The 23,142-nt window shown below is 42.4% G+C and overlaps 1 protein-coding gene across 1 annotated transcript in view; it reads right to left on the minus strand.

The window, feature by feature from the left end:
- Window positions 1-345: 345 nt before the first annotated feature.
- LOC135086551 (CUB and sushi domain-containing protein 3) overlaps window positions 346-23,142 on the minus strand; it is a 152,683-nt gene continuing 129,886 nt past the window's right edge. Inside the window, exons 9-18 of the mRNA XM_063981293.1 lie at window positions 20,369-20,545; window positions 18,905-19,203; window positions 13,784-14,018; window positions 8,723-8,896; window positions 8,088-8,267; window positions 7,186-7,422; window positions 5,959-6,138; window positions 3,213-3,398; window positions 2,723-3,011; window positions 346-2,546 (exon numbers count right to left, since the gene is read on the minus strand). Coding sequence (XP_063837363.1) covers window positions 2,270-2,546; window positions 2,723-3,011; window positions 3,213-3,398; window positions 5,959-6,138; window positions 7,186-7,422; window positions 8,088-8,267; window positions 8,723-8,896; window positions 13,784-14,018; window positions 18,905-19,203; window positions 20,369-20,545 — 2,234 coding nt within the window. The 3' untranslated portion in view covers window positions 346-2,269. The remainder of the gene's footprint in view (window positions 2,547-2,722; window positions 3,012-3,212; window positions 3,399-5,958; window positions 6,139-7,185; window positions 7,423-8,087; window positions 8,268-8,722; window positions 8,897-13,783; window positions 14,019-18,904; window positions 19,204-20,368; window positions 20,546-23,142) is intronic.

The raw sequence follows: 23,142 nt of genomic DNA on the forward strand, positions 1-23,142 counted from the left end.
GGTAGTACTAATTTATATTTTCATCCTAAAAATATATCAAAATATGGTATATTCATATTATATGTGTTAATTTTGTATAGAAATTTTATAGAAACTGTCATCAAGTTATTTTAGAAATCTTGTAAATATAATTTCTCGTACCTACATATATAACTGTACGAATACCTATGTGTTACGTTGTCTTTCTTGATGTCTTGTCAATTTTATACAATAAATGCGAGTTAGCAAAATATTTTCGTATTAATTTTACATTTTAAAGTTATTATTTTAGTTGCTAGTCCTTAAATTGATATTATTTCTTATTGCAATGCTGTTCGCACCAACAGTGTGTGAATAAAACGTCTCTTGTATATTATAGTTATTTATTTAACGAACCAAACTAAAAAGTAAAAATAAAGTATCATCAATGTAATTGTACATTATTATAAAAATAACAAAAACATAATGGTACGCATTGAAAATGAACACAAGCATGCTGTGATAAGCTAGTTAAATTTTATTTACCTACAACAATAGTTGTAAATAAAATCTAACACAATAGTGAGAGTCCTGACTTGATTTACATACTACGTTGTTAAAAAATATTTCATAGTTTATACCCAGATTTATGTTGGTAGGTACTATGGGTCACAGTTTCAGCTACCCATTTCCGGTTATGTCGTCTCCTTCTATCGCAAAGAATCACCATTTGATGAGAGCGAGAGAAAAACGGAAATGAGTAGCTGGAACTGAAACGGAACTGTGGCCCAATATACACTACCTACAGAGATTTATTATAGGTCATAGTCTATGTTTTGTTGTGCCGATAATATTACGGTAAACAGTTTTATAGATATAATTTATCACAGCTGAAATAAAAACGCAATATTGAAATAATGTAAGTAACATTAGAACCCCGATTGGGTCAACTTTTTCAGGCAGTGACGGGTAGGCAAATTTCGTAAATTCACTAAATATAAATTTAAATTTAAGTATATCTATCTATTTACATGAACACTTAAAAGAATTGTAAAATATATAAAAGGTAATGTTTCATTGTTATACATGTAATAACCAAATATAAACCATACATTAAAAAAGACTAAATTATACCAACAAAGGCTCTTGTAATGTTAGTAATCTCACCAAAACCCTATAAAATTAAATAAATATCCCAAGTTATAAGAATCATATTTAGTGAGAATCTTTTTGTATTAGACGTTTATTTTTGTATGACATTGTCTTGGATTGGTTTAAAAACATAATAAAAAGGAACAATTTAATAAGAGCAAATTTTTCAATCGCCAGTTAGTTTGGTTTTATCTGAAGTTTTTAATGAAACAGGTATTTAATGTCATCGTCCACATCTCTGGAAAAAACTTTCCGGATATTGAAAAATTTGGCCTTAATCTAAAGTAATTACCATAGCTTTAACCTAATACTATATTTATAAAAAGCAATACAATATTATTTTGGCATCAAATCCTATATTCTCTTACCCTACATCGATACAACAATAAATACATTTTATCATCTTATTTTATTATGCTAATTTACTCGTTAATACTTTCGGTTCCATATAAAATACACAATGATATAAATTAGAAGTTTCAGTAACTCAATTCTGAAAAAAGAAACAGGTTTAGTTGCCAGGACAATCGAGTGTTATCCTATTTTATTAATTGAACAGAAAGTATTAAACCAAGTGTTGGTTAAATTGCAAATTTTTGACTTAACTTTGTTTTAGGTATCACAGGCACATTTAGTAGATAATTTTCAATACGGCATGTTTAATAAATATACAGATGGCTCGCCAGTTTAACATACAAAAATTTGCAATATAACAACACAATTAAAAACTATTTTATTTATCATTATTATACCAATTCCAACTCATTTACATCTTTGGTTCAATACCTAGTAAGGGTTGGTGATTACAGCGAACACATAACATTTTTGTAATCCTCGACTCCTTTTGAAATCACTACATTTACCTATTCCCTAACCTATTGCGTCATTTTGAACACTCAACTCTAAGGAAAATGGTAACCATTGTGATAAACAATTTTGTATTTAAGTATAAAAAATTGATGTTACAATTTAGCTTCACAGGAACATAGTTGTACCAAATAAGAGTTTTGACTGATTTATATGACACTATAGACACGAATACGATCGATAGAATCGATTCAGTTGGTTACCCATGTTTGTTTTAACTATGGTCCTTTGAGCCGGATAGCTCAACGCGTGTCGAGCTGTGCAGTTTTCAATTGTTTCGGTTGAAGGTTGATCAACGGACCGCAACGCCGTTAATGGTGACAACGGCATTAGGTCCAGTTGGTTCGGGTTCGTAAGCGGAATCTGTGTCGCTTCGCCTTCCATAGGCTACGTTATCGGCGATTCTTTCGCTGTACGGTGAGTCGTATACATTATCTGAGACGTGATCGTAAATATGGCGTCCGTTTGTGTCGTGAAGCGTCGCGTAGCTCATCACTGCTGCGTTTTGGTCCTCTTTTCTTTCTGCGCCTTCGATATTCTCTGTGTTTTTCACTGGTGTCGCTTTCCGGCTGGAAAAAAATGACAGTTTAGAATTTTGATAAATATAGACTTTATGGAAAAGGAATGTTGTTACAAAAGTGTAATTTCTCGTACAATACTGGAAAATTAATTTAACCTTATCCTATATCTTTTAATCGATAATATAATTAATGAAATATTTGAGCTCATAAAGGAAACTACTTACAGCCTCAAGTATATGACTCCCAGCAGCATTAGTAGGAACAATACAACTCCGCAGCCGACGCCCACGCTCAACGGAAGAGTTCCGTTCTCAGCCGCCTCGTTGGTGGCCAGCTCACAGCTCGGTTCTTCCCCGGACCACTTGCCGTCGTCCATGCACTTTCTCAGGAAAGGACCGACGCGTTGGAACTGCGGCAAGCAGTGGTACTCGATGGAGCTCCCGAATAAGGTGGAGCTGTTGGATATTATGATACGGCCGTTCTCGATCTGGCCGGGCGCCTTGCAGTCTATAGCTGTAAGAGATAAAAAGGGTGTTTTTTTGTTATTTGGCTACAGACCTTGATTTAACAGACAGTTTACATCACAAGGTGGATCACGACTTACGTTTTCAAATAATGGACCTTTAACAAAAATGTGTGTGCATCAGAAGGAATCAAGACTTGTGTATGACAACGGACTCTAACAAATATGTAGGCACATCAATCAAGACTTACGTATGCACACAGGCGGAGCGCCCCTCCACTGTCCCTTCGGCAGGCACTCCCTGGTCTGGTTGCCCTTGAGGCTGTACCCGCGTTCGCAGCGGTAGTGCGCCTCGCCGCCGATGCTGAGGGTTGAAGTGGCCACCACCAGACCCGTGCTGCCCTTGATCTGGATCGACGGATCGGGGCATGTGATTTCTGGAAAAGACACGGTCAGTTTATTTGATTGCACAAAGAAGCATGAGAAAACTTCAGTCTGGCGAGGATATTCTAGTAGTTTAATATAATAACTTTTCTCTTCTGGCCTTCTGGGCTCTGGTATACCTATACAAATTACAGAGGTCTTGTTGAGCTGTCAGTATTCCTATCACTCGCACAACGGTCGTGTTATTTATACGGCGTTGACCGAGACCAGTGTCTCTGGCCGTTGTGATCCATTGCGATTTGATGAGTGTTTAAAGAAGATTGTTGTCTCATTACCATTGAACAGCGGCGCCTTTTAATTCCAAAAGGTTCGTGGCTTTTTTTTTTTTTTTGATAGGGACAACCCACCACCACCCATGGCCATACCAACCTTGCGGTTATACTGGCCGAATCGCGGGAGGTGTGCGCGGAATTGCGGCTGCCTACGGCAGATTGCACTCCACCGCGCCACACTTCTTGACTCCCTACAAGTTATTTTTCTATGTCCTTGTCCCTAAGTTGCAGTTCTCCCCCTTCTGGGGCCTGACATACACAGCACGGATGACACCATCTGGTGCCGTGCAGCGCTAGCTGTCCTCCTTCTATGCCAGCCGTACGCAAATTCGCGCAGCCGGGCGAAGTTCGCCTCCGAAGAGACGAGATCGGAGTACCAGGCAGGTCCGGGTCTCTCGAGCACGATTCCTTGAAGCAGAGCTTGGCGTAAGTCTTCGTACAAAGGGCAGGACCACAGAACGTGGTGCCTGTCCTCTTCACGTTCCCCACATTCGCATTCCGCGGCGGTCCGGAGACGCATATCGCACAGGCGCTTGTTAAAGCACCCATGCCCCGTAAGTATCTGGGAAGTAACATAATCTGGTACGACCCAGCGCATGCCGAGTCTCCCAGCCACGTCGGGGAAGAATTGGAAGAGCTCACGACCCTTCGTCTCCCCCTCCCATCTGGTCTGCCAAGTATCCAGCACCGACTCCAAAATTTCTCGTTTCCGTCTGCCCATCGCGTCCCTGGGCGTGTCCCTGCGGGCCACGTCCGTCATGCCAGCGCGGGAAACCTCCAAGTCCGCGGGTAATACGCCAGCAAGCACCGGGAGCGCGGCTGTGCTGACCGACCGATAAGCTTTGGTCAGTAGCACCAGTGCAGGCCGCTGCCCCCGGAGAATAGTGGTGCGCATGGACTGCACCGAGAGGCGCTCGTACCAGCATGCCGCTGCATACGCAAGGGTTGCAACAAAAGTGCCCTGGTACAAAATGCGAAGGCCTGGGTAACGAATGCCCCAGGAAGACGCCGACACACGCGACATCTTCCCGAAGCATTTGGCCGCGCGATCTACGATCCCTTGCGCATGCATCGAGAACAGGAGACTGCTGTCGATTGCCACGCCGAGCACGGTTGCGACGTTCACTGAACGGATCGACGCACCTCCGAAGCGAATGACTGGGGGTCTCTGGAGTTTTCCCCTGATCGTCATCGTGGATGACTTGGCAGGGGAAAAGCCCAGTCTGTTACGGACACCCCAGTCGGTCACCAGACTTAGGGTCTCGGCGGCCGCTGCTTCTATGGCAGCCCTCGAGTTTGCCTCGATCAAAATGGTGACGTCGTCGGCGTAAGCCACCATGCTAACCCCCCCTGGCAATGGCAATCGCAGCAAGTCGTCCATCAGGACGTTCCACAGTGTTGGTCCGAGCACGGATCCCTGCGGACACCCCATGGTGGAGACCTTCCACAACACCCGGCTACCCGCGATCAGGCCAACCCGGCGTCCAGAGAAGTAGCTCGCCAACATCCTGTAGATGTTAGGCGGGCATCCTCCCCTTTTCACCTTGACCATGATCATGGGCCACCAAGCATTGTCGAACGCACCAGAAATGTCAAGGAAGATCGCTTGGACATAGCGCGCTGTGGACGTCCTGCCGGTACCTATGACGGCGTCAAGTGCCGAGACCGTGGACTTACCCGGAGAGAACCCATGCTGACAGTCCGAAATGCCACTGGATATCTGCGGCGCACACCACAGCATGACACGTTCGAGTAACTTACCAAGGACGGACAGAAGCGTGATCGGACGGTACGCTTTTGGATCGGTGAGCGGCTTGTCGTTGCCCTTTGGCAGGACCACGAGACGACCGTCCTTCCAGACGTCCGGGAAGACGCCTTCATCTATGCAGCGGGCATACACCAAATGGAATTCCACCGATGCAGCGGCCCAGACTTGGCGCAAAATCCTGGCGGTGACCCCGTCGAGCCCTGGTGCCGTGTTAGGCAACTGCCTAATCATGATCCCCAAATACTCACGAGTAGGAGGAAGGGCGGCGGGACCCGCAGGGAGGATGGCAGCCGAGGTCCGCACCTGGTTGTGGTACGCTGTGTCCTTAGACGGATCGTCGTCCGGGCACAGCGCATGCACAAGACCGTGCATGGCTTCATCAACGCTCCCCGCGTGTCCCTCGGCGAACTTCGTGCCGTTGACCACGTTAGCGGGAGGACGGTTCCGCCCGCTGGCGACTCGGTAGGCCAGACCCAAGGTTCGTGGCTTGATAACTATTGTCCAAGCGCATACCTTTGCACATGGGTGCCTCCGAGCTCCAGGTGCCGTTGTCCTGGCAGAGACGTCGAGACACGCCGTTAAGCTGCCAGTGCTCCTCGCACTCGTACAGCGCGGCCGCGCCGTAGTACGTCGCGTTGGTTGCCAGCGTCACCTTGCCGTTGTCGATGCGTCCAGGGTTGCCGCAGTCCACATCTGAAAGAATAATTCATTAATGGGCTTTCAGTCTACGGTCGACCCGTTAGAGCTTGTTAAGGGACATTCCATAATCAGAATACAGGCGCCATGTGGCATGTCATCTAGGGTTCAAGCTTTCTAGGTTTGCCACAACGTCTAAACAATAACAACAATCAAAATGCGTCTACATATATAGCCTGACCAAGAACATAAAAACCCTGGCATAGAGGCGCGTCAATTGCATTTGATAGTGCAACACTGAGTACAGTCGTACCTGTGTTAAATTAATAGGCTAACTTTATGTATCAGGATTCAGGATTGCGGGCTAATTTGATATTTTCATAAATTAACGAAAAAATAATATTATAGGTAACCTGGTTTAAATAAATTAAATGAAACCATCAATCGAGCTAGTAGGATTTATATTATTATTCATCAATAATCAAATTCAGAACTTGAATATTCAACTGCAATGTCTGCTCATGAACGCTTCAAACTCGGTACTTCTTTCCCAATTCCATAAAATTCAACACTTAGAAAGTGACAAAAAAATTTAAAATAGGTAGTTGAAACAAACCACAGCAAATTTTCATAGTGGACTGTACTATACAATAAACATGTCAGTCAATTTGACAACCTTTGTCGGAAACATTATTCTTGAAAATATTGTCCGAACCCTTAGTATTTCTCTTCGACAAATACTTTAACACATTGTGAACTACTTTTCTTTCACGACTATAAAAAGATTTTAGCAATTTAATTCACAAAATCAATTGCGCACATTTAAAATAAAGTTTGTTTATACTTTGACAGCAATAGACTGACATGCAAGGTGACATGTCAATGAAGTTTTCAGTTACTGTTGCCATTAAAAGAAATTAGTACCATTAGTTTTCCGCAACATGGCGAGGGTTTTTATGTTCCTGGTCAGGCTATAATTTGTTGGGAAGTGAACTATAGTAAGTAGGTAATCTTTATAAGGATTAAGGATTACTTGTATGTAAATCTTTACGCTTGATCCGTTTGAGATTGGTGCTGGTAATGCCAGTTGAATCTGTTACTCACATTGACATCTTGGCGTGGTGCCGCTCCACTGTCCATTATCCTCGCACGTCGACAAGCTCTCGCCGACCACCTTGTACCCTCGCTCGCATCGGTACTTGACGAGGGCTCCGATACGGTAGGTGTTGCCAGAAGTCACGCTGACGGATGTCCTGATGAGCGTTCGCCCGTGCATGCGGTCGTTGCCGGTGACAGAGACGATACTGTTCTCAGGCACCACTGGGTCGGGGCAACGGATTTCTGGAATAAGTTTGCATCCATGAGACATTTCTTCTTATTCCAAAGACAGTTCAGACGCTGGAGTTATCTAAGAACACAACATCACACACAAAATGGCCTTATCATGAGGATGAAGCCTAACTAAAGTAAACTGAAATATTTTATGTCAGTTTGCTCATTTGGGATTCATTTGCGTTGGACGCCCGAGGGCGGGTTAGACTGCTTCATTTGAAATGAATGAAATGAATCATTTCTGATAACGGATTAAAACACAATGCCAATATCCATGACTACGGGACTATTCCCACCTCTCGTTCCCATCACTGCAACTCCTGTGTAGCCAGGATCTACAGCTTGACCGCCGTGAAAACCCAACCGATGAAGGTCAAGTTTATCCCGGGGAAAGTTCAACTGTCATTAGACCCGCAACGAAATTAATCAGAAGAACATAACAATAACAATATCCATGACTATAGTAGCTTTACGAGGATGTTGCCGTTGTGAAGATAAGTAGGTGTTTTCGAGGTAATTAGTACCTTGCTAAACATTTAAACTTTTTAAACAGTAGCTCCGAAGCATAAGGGCAGCAGACCACTTCTATTGCAAGATAAGGTTGACGTCCGTACCTTCACAAGCATCTTAGGGCATCAGTTAAACGACTATTGAAGATAAGTTGATGTCCCTACCTTCACATCTAGGCGATGAGTCGCTCCACTGGTAGTCGGCAGTACAGACGCGGCGCACGGGCCCCACCAGACGGTAGTTTGTGGTGCAGGAGTACTGAATCACGCTGCCCAGGTGCGTTGTGCCATTCAGCAGCTCTGAAGCACCGTAAGGCAGAGGCGGCAGTTTCCCGCAGTCCACGTCTATTGGAAGAATCGGGTAATTAACCAAAAACAAGTCTAAGTATAGTAAACAATAACACAATCGGGGCAAGTTTAAGCCTATGGAAACCCATGTGACTTAAAAACAAATCACCACCTCGACACAAATATGGACACAAAGTGTCCTATTTTTATCATGGGGAGAAATATCTCAGATGTTAGGTTTTTCATGCATTAACTGCCCTTTTATCAGGTTCTACGCGCCATCTATAAGGTAATCACTGCGGTATACGAATCACTCTCAAAACTTGCTATTAAGGCCCAGAACACACGGTGAAACGCAATTGCAACGAAACTGCAACTTCTAGTTAATTTTGAGTTGCATCTAAGTTTCTGTCAAATATTCCGTTGAGAGACCACACATAACGCGACCATTTCAAACCGGTTTCAAACTGGTGTTCTGGGCCTAACTCAACAATAAGAAGGACCGAACTTACATTCACACTTGGGCGACTCCCCGGACCATTCGCCGTCCTGCTGGCACACCAGGCTCTGCTCGCCGACCAGCTTGTGGCCCTTCTCGCAGTGGAAGTCGATGCTGGAGTGGACGTTGTAGTCGTAAGCTTCCATGTACCCGCCGGAGGGCACTTCGGGGTCGGGGCAGGTTATCACTGGAACGGTGAGATGATATTAGGATGGTATTACAGTCACGCTTATTACGCCCGCGCGGTTTGTCAGCGTCGCGGGCCACTACATACATTAGTAGGCACATACGTTTGATAGTTGAACTATGTATAAAACGAACTGAGGTTTTGGTTCTTACCAGTAGCCTCGGATCAGAAAATGAAGGAGGTCATATCTAGAGTGTTGGACGATTCGAAATCAATCAAGTTAGGTAGAAATCATCTACGCCCTATTAAGTCTCGTAGATGTTAGTAGGTTTTTTTAGCTACTCATATTTTAGGGATAGACGAAGTGTGAGATCAATAATCTCGTCTGTGGCAAAGGCAAAAATGATTCTACTTTGTATAGTCGATATTTATTGTATACGCAATGGAGTCGATATGGAATTTCATCTGTCTAGACTAGAGGCTAAGGAGATACTTATAGTCATTATGATGTTTTTTTTTAATTTTAGACATTTATTAACTATAAGTACTTACTATGGTACAACTGCTCCGTTATGCTACGCTTTACAAGGTGCGTGTACTTATTTTGCTACTTCGTCACCTCTGCCTAATAAGTAGTTGGTCTATCTAAAGTATAAAAATACAAATAAAATCTCCGAGCCCGTGCCCTCCCTGCGGCCCCTCGCCGCCCTGCGGGCCGTGCTGTTGAACCCGGCGCGAACGCCGTTGTGAGTCCTGTGTAACGTAGATCGATGCCAGACCTGGAGACGCGGGTAGAGGCTGTGACCCGCAAGATCCGGGGGAGCCGCCACGTGATGTTACTGTTTTATCCAGTGAACGTAATTTAAGAATAAAATGTTGTTGGAAAAAAAAAAAAAAAAAAAAAAAAAAAAAAAAAAAAATTATAAAAACATAGACTTAAAAGGAGGCCGTTCGTAACATCTCTCCCTCTCTCTCAACAATGATAGAATACGAGTATCAAAGGAAAGGAGTGAGAGCGGGAGAGATTGATACGACCGGCCTTAAAATGGGATGTACATTATTGTACATATGTATATACAACGGCCTTCAGACAGGCAACCGAACAAGTTTTCTTACAAAATGTTAGGAATTGGGATAAAAAGGAGTAAAAATGATACCCGGGCTCAGGGAAAGGGCTATATTAAGGAATAAAGGAACATACAGGAATACAGGGTATCGAAGGCGACAGACAGATGACAAGAAGCCAAACCATAGAAAAAAATAAAATTATAAAAACATAGACTTAAAAGGAGGCCGTTCGTAACATCTGCAGAGGAGAATCGAAATTCATTCCCTGAAGCCGCTCATGCTATCGTCCACGACACTTATATGGACGATTATATAGGTAGTGTAGACCAAGTTGAAAAAGCGGCTCACTTAGCAAAAGATATCGTGGATGTACAAAAGCGAGCTCATTTTGAAGTTCGTGGTTGGGTATCGAATAAACCTGAGGCTCTCGCTCTTGTGCCTTCCGAACTTAAGCTTGTAAATAATACTTCTGTAGATATTAGTAATCATCAGCAAAGCGTGCGTACACTTGGCCTTATTTGGTACCCCATATCTGATCAGCTCGGTTTTAATACCGCTGCTTTAAAACCTTTCGCTTTGCCATCTAAAATCACTAAACGCAACGCGCTTTCCGTACTAATGCGTGTATTTGACCCACTTGGAATGCTTGCTCCAATCACTATTAGAGGTCGCATCATTTTCCAAGTATTGTGGCGTAGAAAAGTAGAATGGGACGAAGCTCTGCCTCAGGATTTGCTTTCTCAGTGGATGGCTTGGCTTTCATTAATGTCATCGGCTGTTGAGCTTCGTATTCCTCGTTGGCATTCCAGGGTAGCTAAGTTGCTAAAGCGCGAATTGCATGTATTTTGTGATGCCAGTGAGCATGCTTATGTTGCGGTAGCTTATTGGCGCCTACTTTTTGCTGATAATCAAATTCAGCTCTCATTCATATGTAGCAAATCAAAAGTTTCACCGTTAGCCCCTACAACGATTTCTCGCTTAGAATTACAAGCTGCTATGGTTGCTGCTCGCTTAGCTTCATCAATATGTGAAGCTCACAAGTACAAGCCAGTGCGCAGGTTTTTTTGGACGGACTCAAAGAATGTTCTTGCTTGGCTACGAAGTGACGCGCGGTCATATCTTCCTTTTGTTGCGCACCGCCTGGCAGATATTTTGGAGCTATCCACCATTGATGAGTGGCGTTGGGTTCCAACTGTGTTGAATGTCGCTGACGATGCCACCCGTCCTAACTCAAATACTCCCCTTCCTAACAGTAGATGGATTGAAGGTCCAGAGTTCTTGAAAGCCCCGTCTAGTGACTGGCCTGTTGAAATTTCTACCAGTGGGCACTTTAACACTGACGAGCTAAAACCAAGCGCTAGAATTAACCTCATTAACGTAGGTCATATTTCAACCACATCCTTTATTCCATCTGTCATACCTTTGTGTGCGGATCCGTTCCGCTTCAGCCAATGGCTGCGTTTGCTCCGCTCTACAGCGCGCGCGCATTTGTACATCAGGAGCTTGAAAGGTAGAGCTAGTGTGTGCGCCTCAACCTCCCACGCTCCTGGCTCTGTTAGCTCTACTAAACTTATGCCGCTGTCTGCCGATGATATGTACATCGCCCGGTCTCACATCTTTCTCCAGGCCCAAGTGGACTCCTTTCAAGAAGAAATGGCTGCTATACGCCAAGGTTTGCCAATTCCTCGGCAAAGCAAGCTGCAAAAGCTTCATGTGGTCCTTGGGGAGGACGGCCTACTGAGACTCTCAGGGCGTGTGGGAGTAATTACCGGCGTGCCAGATGCAATGAATTTTCCTATTATCTTGGATGGAACTCATCAAGCCGTGCGACTACTAATTGAGCACGAGCACCGTCGATTAGCCCATGGCAATAATGAAACCGTCGTGAACGAGCTACGCCAGGAGTTTTTCATCTTAAACCTTAGAAGCACCGTCAGATCTGTGGGGCACAGGTGTCAATTTTGCCGTATCAGGAAAGCAACCGCTGTGATTCCTCCTATGGGAAATCTACCTGCTTCCCGTCTAACCCACCATTGTCGTCCTTTCACGTGTGTTGGACTAGATTACTTCGGCCCCGTCCAGGTGACGATTGGCAGGCGGCACGAAAAACGGTATGTCGCCTTGTTTACGTGCCTGACGACCCGGGCAGTTCATTTGGAAGTTGTGCACGATCTGTCAACTGACGCCGCGATAATGGCTTTACGTCGGTTTGTAGCCCGTCGAGGCACGCCTAAGGAGATCTGGTCGGATAATGGAACTAGCTTTGTTGGAGCGACGAAATTCCTTCGCGAGCTCTACGGTCCAAAATTGAACGACTTCACTGTGAACAACGGAATAGAATGGCGTTTCATACCGCCTTCGGCGCCCTCAATGGGCGGAGCTTGGGAGCGCTTAGTGCGTTCCGTTAAAACGGCCCTTAAAGTGATCCTCAAGGACAGAGCCCCTAAAGAACCGATATTCACCACCCTTCTCGTTGAGGCGGAGGCAATCGTGAATTCAAGGCCACTAACGCACGTTTCGGTTGGACAAGAAGGTAACGAAGCTCTCACACCATTTCATTTTCTGATCGGGACTTCCTCAACGGGAAACCATCATGTTGGCGCCGTCCCTCAAGACTTGTATGGTAGAACCGCTTGGAGGAAGACTGTGAGACTGGCGGATCTCTTTTGGCAGAGGTGGCTGAAAGAATACCTTCCAACCCTCGTTCCTCGGCGCAGCGGCAGCGAGGTTGAAGGAACCCCTCTCAGTGTGGGTGACCTCGTCCTTATTGTTGACGGGAATTTGCCGCGGGGAACTTGGCCCAGAGGTCGAGTAAAGAAACTGTTTCCGGGTGGAGATAACGTTGTTAGAGTGGCCGAGGTCTCCACAACGGGAGGGGTGTTACGAAGACCGTTAAGAAAACTTGTTCGGTTGCCTGTCTGAAGGCCGTTGTATATACATATGTACATCCCATTTTAAGGCCGGTCGTATCAATCTCTCCCGCTCTCACTCCTTTCCTTTGATACTCGTATTCTATCATTGTTGAGAGAGAGGGAGAGATGTTACGAACGGCCTCCTTTTAAGTCTATGTTTTTATAATTTTATTTTTTTCTATGGTTTGGCTTCTTGTCATCTGTCTGTCTCTTCTATCCCTGTATCCTGTATCTTCCTTTATTCCTCTTTTTATTATATCGCTTTCCCTTCCTTGAGCCTGAGTATCATTTATCCCTCTTCTATCCCGATTCCTAACAGTCAGATTGTATCGATAGAGGCTGCGCTTACCGCTTACAACGGCTACGTAAATTCCTGTTTAAGATACGAAATTATGATATGGGGAAATTCTGTCAATAAAGATAGGGTATTTATTTTACAAAAGAAGTGTATCCGCGCCATATTTGGCCTTAGGCAAATAGATTCATGTAGACCTTTCTTTAGACGCTATAACTTACTTACACTGCCCAGTTTATATATTTTTGATATATATGTCTATTTGTGTATCAACAAAATGACCTATTCGAACAAAATTGTCAAGTCTCTAAACGTAATCTTCGCTCGATGTATAAAAATAAACTATACAAACCTCAGTCTAAATTAACACTTGTTTCTAATAATACTTTTATAATGTGCATCAAAATTTATAATAAATTGCCAGATGATTTTAAAGAGTATAAATTTACTAAGTTTAAAACTGTACTGAAAAAATGGCTTATTGATAAATGTTTCTATAGTGTACAAGAATATTTGCAATATAAATAAATTGTAATGTTATAATAATGTATAGTGTATACGCCTGAAAAGGTAGAACTAAGAGATGCCTGTAACCTATTTATAAGAACCCTTGTAACCTTTGTTCATACACAATAAAGACTTTATTACTTTAAAATGGCAGTAGGTACTCACGTTCACAAGACGGTATATCATGCGACCACTTCCCATCCCTGTTGCACGTCAAGGACTCTGCTCCGGCCAGCCAGTAGTCCTGTTCACACGCGAACTGCGCGACCGAGCCGTATGTGGTGGTTCCATTGAGCAGGCGGAAGGAACCCTTGTGAAGCTGCGCGGGAGTGCCGCAGTCGACGTACTTGCACGACGCCGGCACACCCGACCAGACACCGCCTAGGGTGCAGGTTACGCTCTGGAATAAAATACAATGCTTTAACGTTTACCACACGTACACACAACGTTTAACACATTATAAGCGCTCCTGCGTACGACGCCGCCGCCGCGCCGCCCCCGCGCCTTTGCACTAGGCTGTTTGTTCGCGCCGCGTGAAGCCCGCTGCCGCGCCGCCGCCGCGCCGTCAAAGCCGGACCGGTGAAATTATGCTTTGACGGCGCGGTGGCAGCGCGGCGTCGGCGCGGCAGCGGCGCGGTGGCGGCGTCGTGTGCAGGAGCGCTTATAAAGGCGAAAGTTTGTGAGTGTGTGAGTGTATGTTTGTTACTTCTTCACGTCTAAACGGCTGGAGCGATTTTATTAAAATTTGGTAAAAAGTTAGCTGACACCCTGGATTATCACATAGGCCGCCCCAATAAAATGCGGAACAACCTCGGGTAATACAGGGCACAGCCAGTATTGTATAAATACGACCTTGGTGTATCTGGTATCCAGCTGGGAAGTATCTTATTGTAGTATTGGTAACCAAAAGATTGTTTTCAACAGATTTGGCTGATGATGATGAGGTTCTGATAGACAGCTCTCGTCACCAGGCTACACCTTCAAAAACTTCCACTCACATAGTTGCGGCTGCAGGACACTGAACTTTTCATAAGAATTGAAATTGCAAGAACAATAATTGAGTTCGACATTATAGTAGTTTCATATTATGCTGATTAATCCCACCCTTCCTACACAACCTAGAAGTATCCACAAAGGCAAAGAATCAACACTTTTCAGTAATATGGGCAGAATCTACGCACAAGTTGCTTCAGGACATGTCCTTGTATAGTCCGATAGAACAGTTGCCTAGTTGACGACATCTACGAAGCTACAGCTCAGTGGCGTAGCGTGGCTTTTCGCCGCCCGGGGCCGTCCGGAAATCCGCCGCCCTTTATTTTAATTATAAATATTTTAAAGTTTAAATATTATATTGAATGGACTTCAGGTACACTATTCATCTTATTTGTTGAAAGTCAAAATAAACTACCACGCACTGCTTCAGAAGGAAAATACATTAAAGAGAAGCAATTGCTTGAAACGCACAGGAAGTTTGATTTTCTTAAATAGCTCAGCTTTATTATGTAACACTAGGTGTATAACAATAAACAATAATAACAAGTATTAAAGTATTTATTTGTCAATTGAGAGTAAATATTATCTTAAATTATTATAGTGCTCATTGAACTTAGAAGGAATAACATATGTGCTTAATATTATTAAGGGTTGTACCCTAGCTAACCAGCGCCACCATATTTTTTCTTGATTACTTTTGTTATAGACCGAAATTAAAAAAGTGGTTTGAAAAATGTATAATATGTATCGAAGCTATTTTTTAAAATAATTTGTTTGAATTCATTAGATATTTGCAGCAAGTTACAGATTTAATTACTGCTAAAAGTTACCATTTTAGCTAATTTTGAATTTCAAACTTGCAGAATATAATAAATACACGGTTTTAAAAGTAGCTTAGTAGTCCAGTCAATGAATGCTTTAACGACGGTGTAGAGAGAAATCCCTGGAACACAATTTCTGACCTCGGGACTTTATTTAGACTAGTTAGGAGGTGAACATAGCAAAAGTCCCCGCCCTTAGCCCTTGAGCCGGCTGGGGGAGGGGGGTTTAAAGGTGCCACTTTTCGGTTTTTCGCTTAATCCTCGGAAACTATGCGTCCTAGTGACATGACTACTATGAACCAAAAAAAGCTTATTCAATTTGCTACAGGTGAGATAGTCAAGCTTTTCTATAACTTATATGGTTTTTGCGGCATCTGCTCTAGAAGGTCTGTAACATTGGAAATTTTATTTTTGTCTTACATGTTCCCATTAGGAGAAAATCGAGTAAATCAACATTGGGCAAACATTCTAGACATGCGGGAGCATGTTAAGCCTAGTTCCAGGGAGGGGACTGCACTGTGCCTATATTTAGACGAACCACTTGGAGCTACTTTTGACTCCTCATCACTCAAAAACTACGGTGCATTAACACTTCAAATTTGGCTCATGTGTTGAGACTTGCAAGATATACATCAGCTTCAAATTTCATAAATATACCTCAAACGGTTATTTATTATTTAGGTATTGACGTTCAAAAATCGACATTTAGGACACTAAAACCTATCTATCACATGTGGAATGTTAAAATTTACCGGTTTTTTATTTGTTCCTTTGTATTTTCATAAATACCTTTCTGGATGCCAAATTTGAACCTTCAAGGTCATCTGGAAGTGGTTAGAATTTGGTCTATAGGTCAGACATGTAGATTTTTGGACGTCAATACCTAAAGAACCGTTTGAGGTATATTTATGAAAGAAGCTGATATATATCTTGCAAGTCTCAACACATGAGCCAAATTTGAAGAGTTAATGCACAGTAGTATTTGAGTGACGAGGAGTCAAAAGTGGCTCCAAGTGGTTCGTCTCAATATAGGCACGGTGCAGTCCCCTCCCTGGAACTAGGCTTAACATGCTCCCGCATGTCTAGAATGTTTGCCCAATGTTGATTTACTCGATTTTCTCCTGATGGGAACATGTAAGACAAAAATAAAATTTCCAATATTACAGACCTTCTAGAGCAGATACCGCAAAAACTATATAAGTTATAGAAAAACTTGACTATCTCACCTGTAGCAAATTTAATAAGCTTTTTATGGTTCATAGTAGTCATGTCACTAGGTCGCATAGTTTCCGAGGATTAAGCGAAAAACCGAAAAGTGGCACCTTTAAACCCCCCTCTCCCCGCCGGCTCAAGGGCTAAGGGCGGGGACTTTTGCTATGTTCACCTCCTAACTAGTCTAAATAAAGTCCCGAAGTCAGAAATTGTGTTCCACGGTTTTCCATCTATAATGCTTTATTGACTGGACTATAGATATGGCTTTAACTATTTACAAACCACTTTTTTATTTCGGTTTGTAACAAGAGAAATCACGAAAGATTATCTGTGGCGCAAGTTTTAGAGGGGTAAGTAAGCTCCTAAAATATTTTTGTTACTATTACTTAAAAAAATAGATTAAAAATGTACTCTTCGTGCCTGTTTTCAAAGCAAAATCTTTTACACAATCGTCGATATCAAATTGTATCTCATTTTCAATTGCCAGTATAGCTAGATTTGTTAGTCTCAACGTAGACATAGTCGACCTTTTTTTTTTTCTTGTTCATGCAATGTTTTTTTTCTTATCCGCCGCCCCCTTTCATATGCCGCCCGGGGCCATGGCCCCCCCTGCCCCCCCCAAGCTACGCCACTGCTACAGCTGCAACAAAGCAGCTGGTGCAGGAAACCATTGAAATTAAATTAATATCCTCTCAATAGATGTCGCTACAATACCGTAGCTGCCGTAGCCGTAGTCTTCGTAGCTGTTCGTAGCGGACTTCTATCCAACTTACTTAGTTATATTAGGCTCGTAATTTCGTAAGTTTACTAATCTCAGAGTTGATTAAATGTACGATTTTCATCGACCAGTTAAATACTTTTTATCGTAAGTACTCATTTACGAAGTTAATGCCGACCCTGGCCGTTTCCCGGGACAGGCACTGCCTCTACAACCCTTTCCACATTTTCCACCCAGGGCTACCCATCTCTTTCACTCCAAACGAAACGCCGGCATGAGCGACCGCGATAGATGGACAGACAGCAAGTAACGTCACTAGATGGCGTTGTGATACCGGAGCGTTGTGAAACAGGCAGCAAAACTTCGCGTTTTTCACAAGTTTTTATAATGTTAACGTCGCATGAATCTGTGAAAACCATTGCTACTTATGTACGAGTACCTATTGCCTGATTAAGTTGATGAAATCACAATTTTCAAAATTTTTATTCCCTATTTTAATTTTACGCGTTAGTAGGTAGTTAGGTACCTACTTAAATACTTAGGCTAAGTTAAGTAAAACTAAAAGTAGATGTGTGCTAGCCTCTGTGAGCCTCACAAATTATAGTTCGTGATACCCAAAGTAGCCAAAAAGTTGGCAACAGGACTTTGTCACAATTAATAATAATAATATAATATAATAACATAATATCCTTGGACATTTTTACACTGCGCCGCTAGCCCCAAACTAAGCAAAGCTTGTACTATGGGTACTAGACAACAATTGGATTAAAGCTTCAACCACACCAACGCGTGTAGATCGCCGTCGCCGGCGATGGTTTGGTTGAAGCTGAAGGTTGTGTTGTAACTTTTTGGCCACTTTGAATGTCACTAGGTTACCCGAACTTTGATTGAATCTGAGAATTGAAGATAGGTTTTAAGTCGTACTGCACGGGCCTTAGCTGAATGCTGAACTAATGAATAGATTCTTGGAAGGTGATAGGTCCAATCTATTTAAGTTTTATGTTACTAACTTACTCTGTGGTTTAAGAGTAGGCGCACACCGTTGATTTTTCGTCGGCCGATAGTTTAGTCGGGCTGTTGATCAGTATGGGCATGTATGGGAGTGCGCACACTACTCCGATTCGATTTGGCCGATTCTTCATACAATTTGAAATAGGACACAACTATCGGCCAACTAAAAATCAACGGTGTGCGCCTACTCTTACCTAATCTCGTATACGATTCACCCAAGACTTGTCACTGGGATTTTTCAATAATGCAGTGATACGAACAATTCCTAAGTAATTTTTATACAAGAAGATAACTGCTGCGATGTATTTAAGCTTGTTAAATTTGATGATGATGATGATGATGTTCATTATCATCATCATTTCAGCCACAGGACGTCCACTGCTGAACATAGGCGAGGGACGTCCACTCACAAGGTGGACTGACGACCTGATAAAGGTAGCAGGAAGGCGCTGGACGCAGGCCGCTACCAACCGTGCGATGTGGAAGTCATTGGGGGAAGTTTGTTAATATTATTTGTTAAATATTACTCACCGGGGGTCCAAATAGTATGAATCCATTTTGGCAAGTGTACGTAGCGAGAGAGCCAGCTTTGTGTCCGCTGATGGTGACTACAGCGCCGGCCACTGGCGGGGGCTCCGGGCACCAGTCGAACAGGCACTTCGGCGCCTCTCCGCTCCACACGCCTCCGTCTCCGCACTGCCGCTCTGCTTCGCCCACGAGCGTGTAGTTCTCGCGACAGTTGTATACCGCTTTAGCGCCGTGAGTCGTTCTACCGTCCACTAAAGACACTTCGCCATCTTGGATTGGTGGCAGACCACCGCAGTCAACGTCTGAAATGGAAATTGTTGTGTTTATTAGACTTGCCTAACCTACACCTACAATGTAGGCAACCTGCTTTTCTTTTACCCAATGTATTTTATGAGTTATAAGCTGGGTACGAGTGAATCCTGAAGAATCACCATTTTTTCTCCAAGATGATGATTCTACCAATACATAAAAGAAAGTACCTACCTATTTGTTTGTAGTACCTATCGAAATACATAATTGTACTTAGTTGTAATTTTTTTTAAGTCTAAAACACAACTACGAGTATAATTTGACAGTTAAATACACAAACGGTTTTCGTGACACCATGTGTAGTGAGGGTAGGTAATTAGGTAACACAACGTGCCAAATTGTCAAAGGAATTCTGGTACAAAATGAATAAATCAACATGGACGATGTCTAGAATTCTGTCCTTTTACCGCCTATTTAAGCGAAGGACCAACCTTTACCTAGTGGTTAGCTTTACAGCCTAGAGAGGAAAGTGGCAGGTTCAAATCCGGGAATCGGGAACCATTTATGTTTGAGTAACGAGTAAGTAAGTAACCTACCTATTTGGGTTGTTTTTACGTTATACAGGTCAAGCTTTAATTTTATCGCTTGTCATCATAACACTTTTACTTACTTATTATAAATCAATCTTCTTAGTCTTAATAGTACTAGGTATATTATAAATTAATAAGTAATTAATGTCCATAAAGTAATATAATAATTAGTAATGATGTAGCCTTCCCGATATCTAAGCCACAAAGGCTATTGTCTTAATATTTATTATTATCTAATAATAACGATTCATCATAATACTTGCCTGCGTTGGATCACTAAATATGAAGTGAATAATATCATATTTCATGATTTACTTTGTGGTTGTGACTTGTGATCATAATTAAGTAAGTATTGATTTGTTGCATACGCCTACATACCGCATTCTTCGTCAGAAATGCCCTGTTACATAGCTCCACTGGTCCTAAAATCCCCTGTCGTTTCAGCCAAATGACATCCACTGCTGGACAAAGGACCAAAAGCAGACCGAACGACCAGTCTTGCGTTGTCTGTCCGTATCCAGGTTCTACCCGCGACGTTCACCAGATCATCGGTCCACTTAGTAGAAGGCCTTTCCACAGTTCCACACGATGTCTGAAAAATCCCCTGATAATAAAAAATGATACTCACATTTACAGCTCGGTGCTGATCCAGACCAGAAGCCGACTTCCTGGCACTCCCTGGTCTTGTCTCCCAACAGCATGTGACCCTCCGGGCACCGGTAGTGAATGGTGGCACCGACTTTGTAGTCGTTCCCTTCAATTGTTGTGTTCAGTAGCTTGTCCGGACTTCCACACGACGGAGGCACTGCAGACAGAATAACTGGTCATTTATGTAGAATTAAAAACGAAGTACCTATTTCAGCATAGCAAGACACTTTTATAAAATTCGCTCCGAATCATAACACACAATTAAAAATTTAAGGCGCCATAACATAAGTCATGTTTGAGTGATTATTACGCGCGGTGACGAGCTCGTTATCGCGGTTTCGTATAAAAAGGTGGCTTCACCCCGAATCCGCTTACAAATTCTTGTTTACGCACATTTCATAGGTGTAACCTTTGATATGCCTGTTAGGCACTTACTCTCTGTCCTGTGGACAGGTTGTTCCAGAATTTTCCACGCGATGAAAAAAGGTACTTAGGACGTTAAAGGTCTTTTCGAACACTAGAGGACATGGCGTATTTTTGTGCCACAGTAAAAGGAAAAATACTTAGTAGAAAGATAATAATAACTCAGCGAAGCGATTACGAAATGGAATCTGTCTAAATGTTACAAGCTTACCTATAAGTACAACACTTCACACATAAGCCATTACATTCCAGACGTTCTGTCTGGAATTTAGTACCTATAGCATATTGTTCCATTAAAAGTAAACAAAACACACAAAAAGAAAACATACGAAATCTGACACAGTCAGTAAGCATCAGTGAGTGAGTATGCATTTTGCGTTGCAGTCGTGTCAATCACGTTTAACTTACATTTTTCTTATTTTACTTTGTAATGTCAATGTGTATCATTTAGTTCCAAATAAATTTTTTTTCTTTCTTTCTTTCTTTCAAACATATAAAACCGCCCATTTCAAACGAAAACAAATTCGACTTAGAAGTGAACTTAGAGAGAGCGTAGGTCGATTTTTCTGTCAATGATCAATTATTTATCAATCAATCGAATCATAATTACAGAAACATTAAATAATAAAATGACTTAACAAAATAACATTTCGTAAGGTACGAAAACTGCGAACGTCACTACAAAAGTGACCTATTTTTAACTGACTTTATTATTTGTCATCTTCACCCTGTACAGCTACAACAGTACACTGTAGCATGATTTGATTTGTCACAATGTCACCGTTGAGAACCGGACTGGGGCGGGACGTGATGACAGCGTGGTGAATACTAATAAATTGACCTTGCATCTGATACTACTACAGTTACAAACTTTAGTCTGTAACACTTCTAATGTAATAGCAATGACTTCTTTGCTGGAGGTTCAAGAGTCACCAGGTAATAGCTAGTTGACGAGAAAGTGGTTGCTCATACATACGCATACTTACTTGGTTGTGCAACGTTGCCAAACTTTCTGAGCTTTAGTTACCTAGTTACTTAGTACCTACTAGTTATTCTACGCAAACAGATCGAGAATTATGAAGCCTAAATTCTATCACATTCTCTCACTTGTCACTGGGCTTAGTTTTAAGTTTCTACAAGGTTTATGCTACAAAATTTCATCAAAATCCATTCAGTAGCTTTTGCGTGAAAAACAGACATCCATCCAGCCTCACTAGGTACTTCTTTATTTATTTCACTTGCTTGTCAACACGTTTAAGGTTACTATCAGTTTTTTCTATGTTACTATGCAATTACAGCAGTATATTTGTTAGATAATACTTCATTCCTAATGCCTTCAGCCAATTCATAATGCGTAGGTAATGAAAATCGGAGACTGTCTGAGCTCGTCTTAAAAACGATTTTTCATTGAACCCCACACAATGTAAGAACCTGACTGGATTTGCGCTACGAGATTAAAAGGAACTTTTAAAGGTATTAGATAGCCGAGTTCCTGATAGTTAAACGTACCTATAGATGCCAGCGCGTGGACTGTGTTCTTAAGAAGTTGGAACAGGGTTGAGATTGCAATAAAAATGTATAGTCCGATGCGCTGTCTGTACGTAGCGATTCAATCTGTCCAGTAGAATACGAATCCGGATTCTGTAATTGCAATCTTTGCAGCAAACATCACGCGAGACCGGATCGCGACCGGATAACCACCTGTCCTGGATAACAAGACCCAGTGTACACAGACAGGTACGTTACACATGAATTCTAGACTAAGAGCTAGTGAACGCCAGACCTACGTCATTTTATAAAAGCTGAAAGTTTGTCAACGTAAGCTCCCAATATAGGACATTATGTTGGTGAATTATGAAGTTTTGGTCATGGTGGCTTTGCATGGTGGAGTTGGAACTGTCAAAACTATCTGGCTGTTGGGGAAAATACTTCTAATTATTGCCCAAATATTATACATAAAAATCAGATTTTTAGGGTGGTGCAAAGCCACCATGACCCAAACTTCATAATTCACCAACATTATATCCTATTATTGGAAGCATACGCTGACAAACTTTCAGCTTTTATAAAATGACGTAGGTCTGGCGTTCACCAGCTCTTAGTCTGTTCTTTTCGTAGCACGCAGACATTCTGACGCAGAGCACAGAGACCACACAAACGTCAAGGGTCTGTGACGCAGAACAAACAATTTTAAAAATACAACATTATAGGTAAAACAGCTTTTACAAAAACAAGAAAATTGTTTGTGCGGCAATAGTTTTGTTGTGGCCAATGATTTTGAATTATGCTTAGATTATTAAGCTTGTATTTTTATTTGACAAAGGATTTTCT

This window comes from Ostrinia nubilalis, chromosome Z, assembly GCF_963855985.1.
Source record: "Ostrinia nubilalis chromosome Z, ilOstNubi1.1, whole genome shotgun sequence".
Classification (NCBI taxonomy): domain Eukaryota; kingdom Metazoa; phylum Arthropoda; class Insecta; order Lepidoptera; family Crambidae; genus Ostrinia; species Ostrinia nubilalis.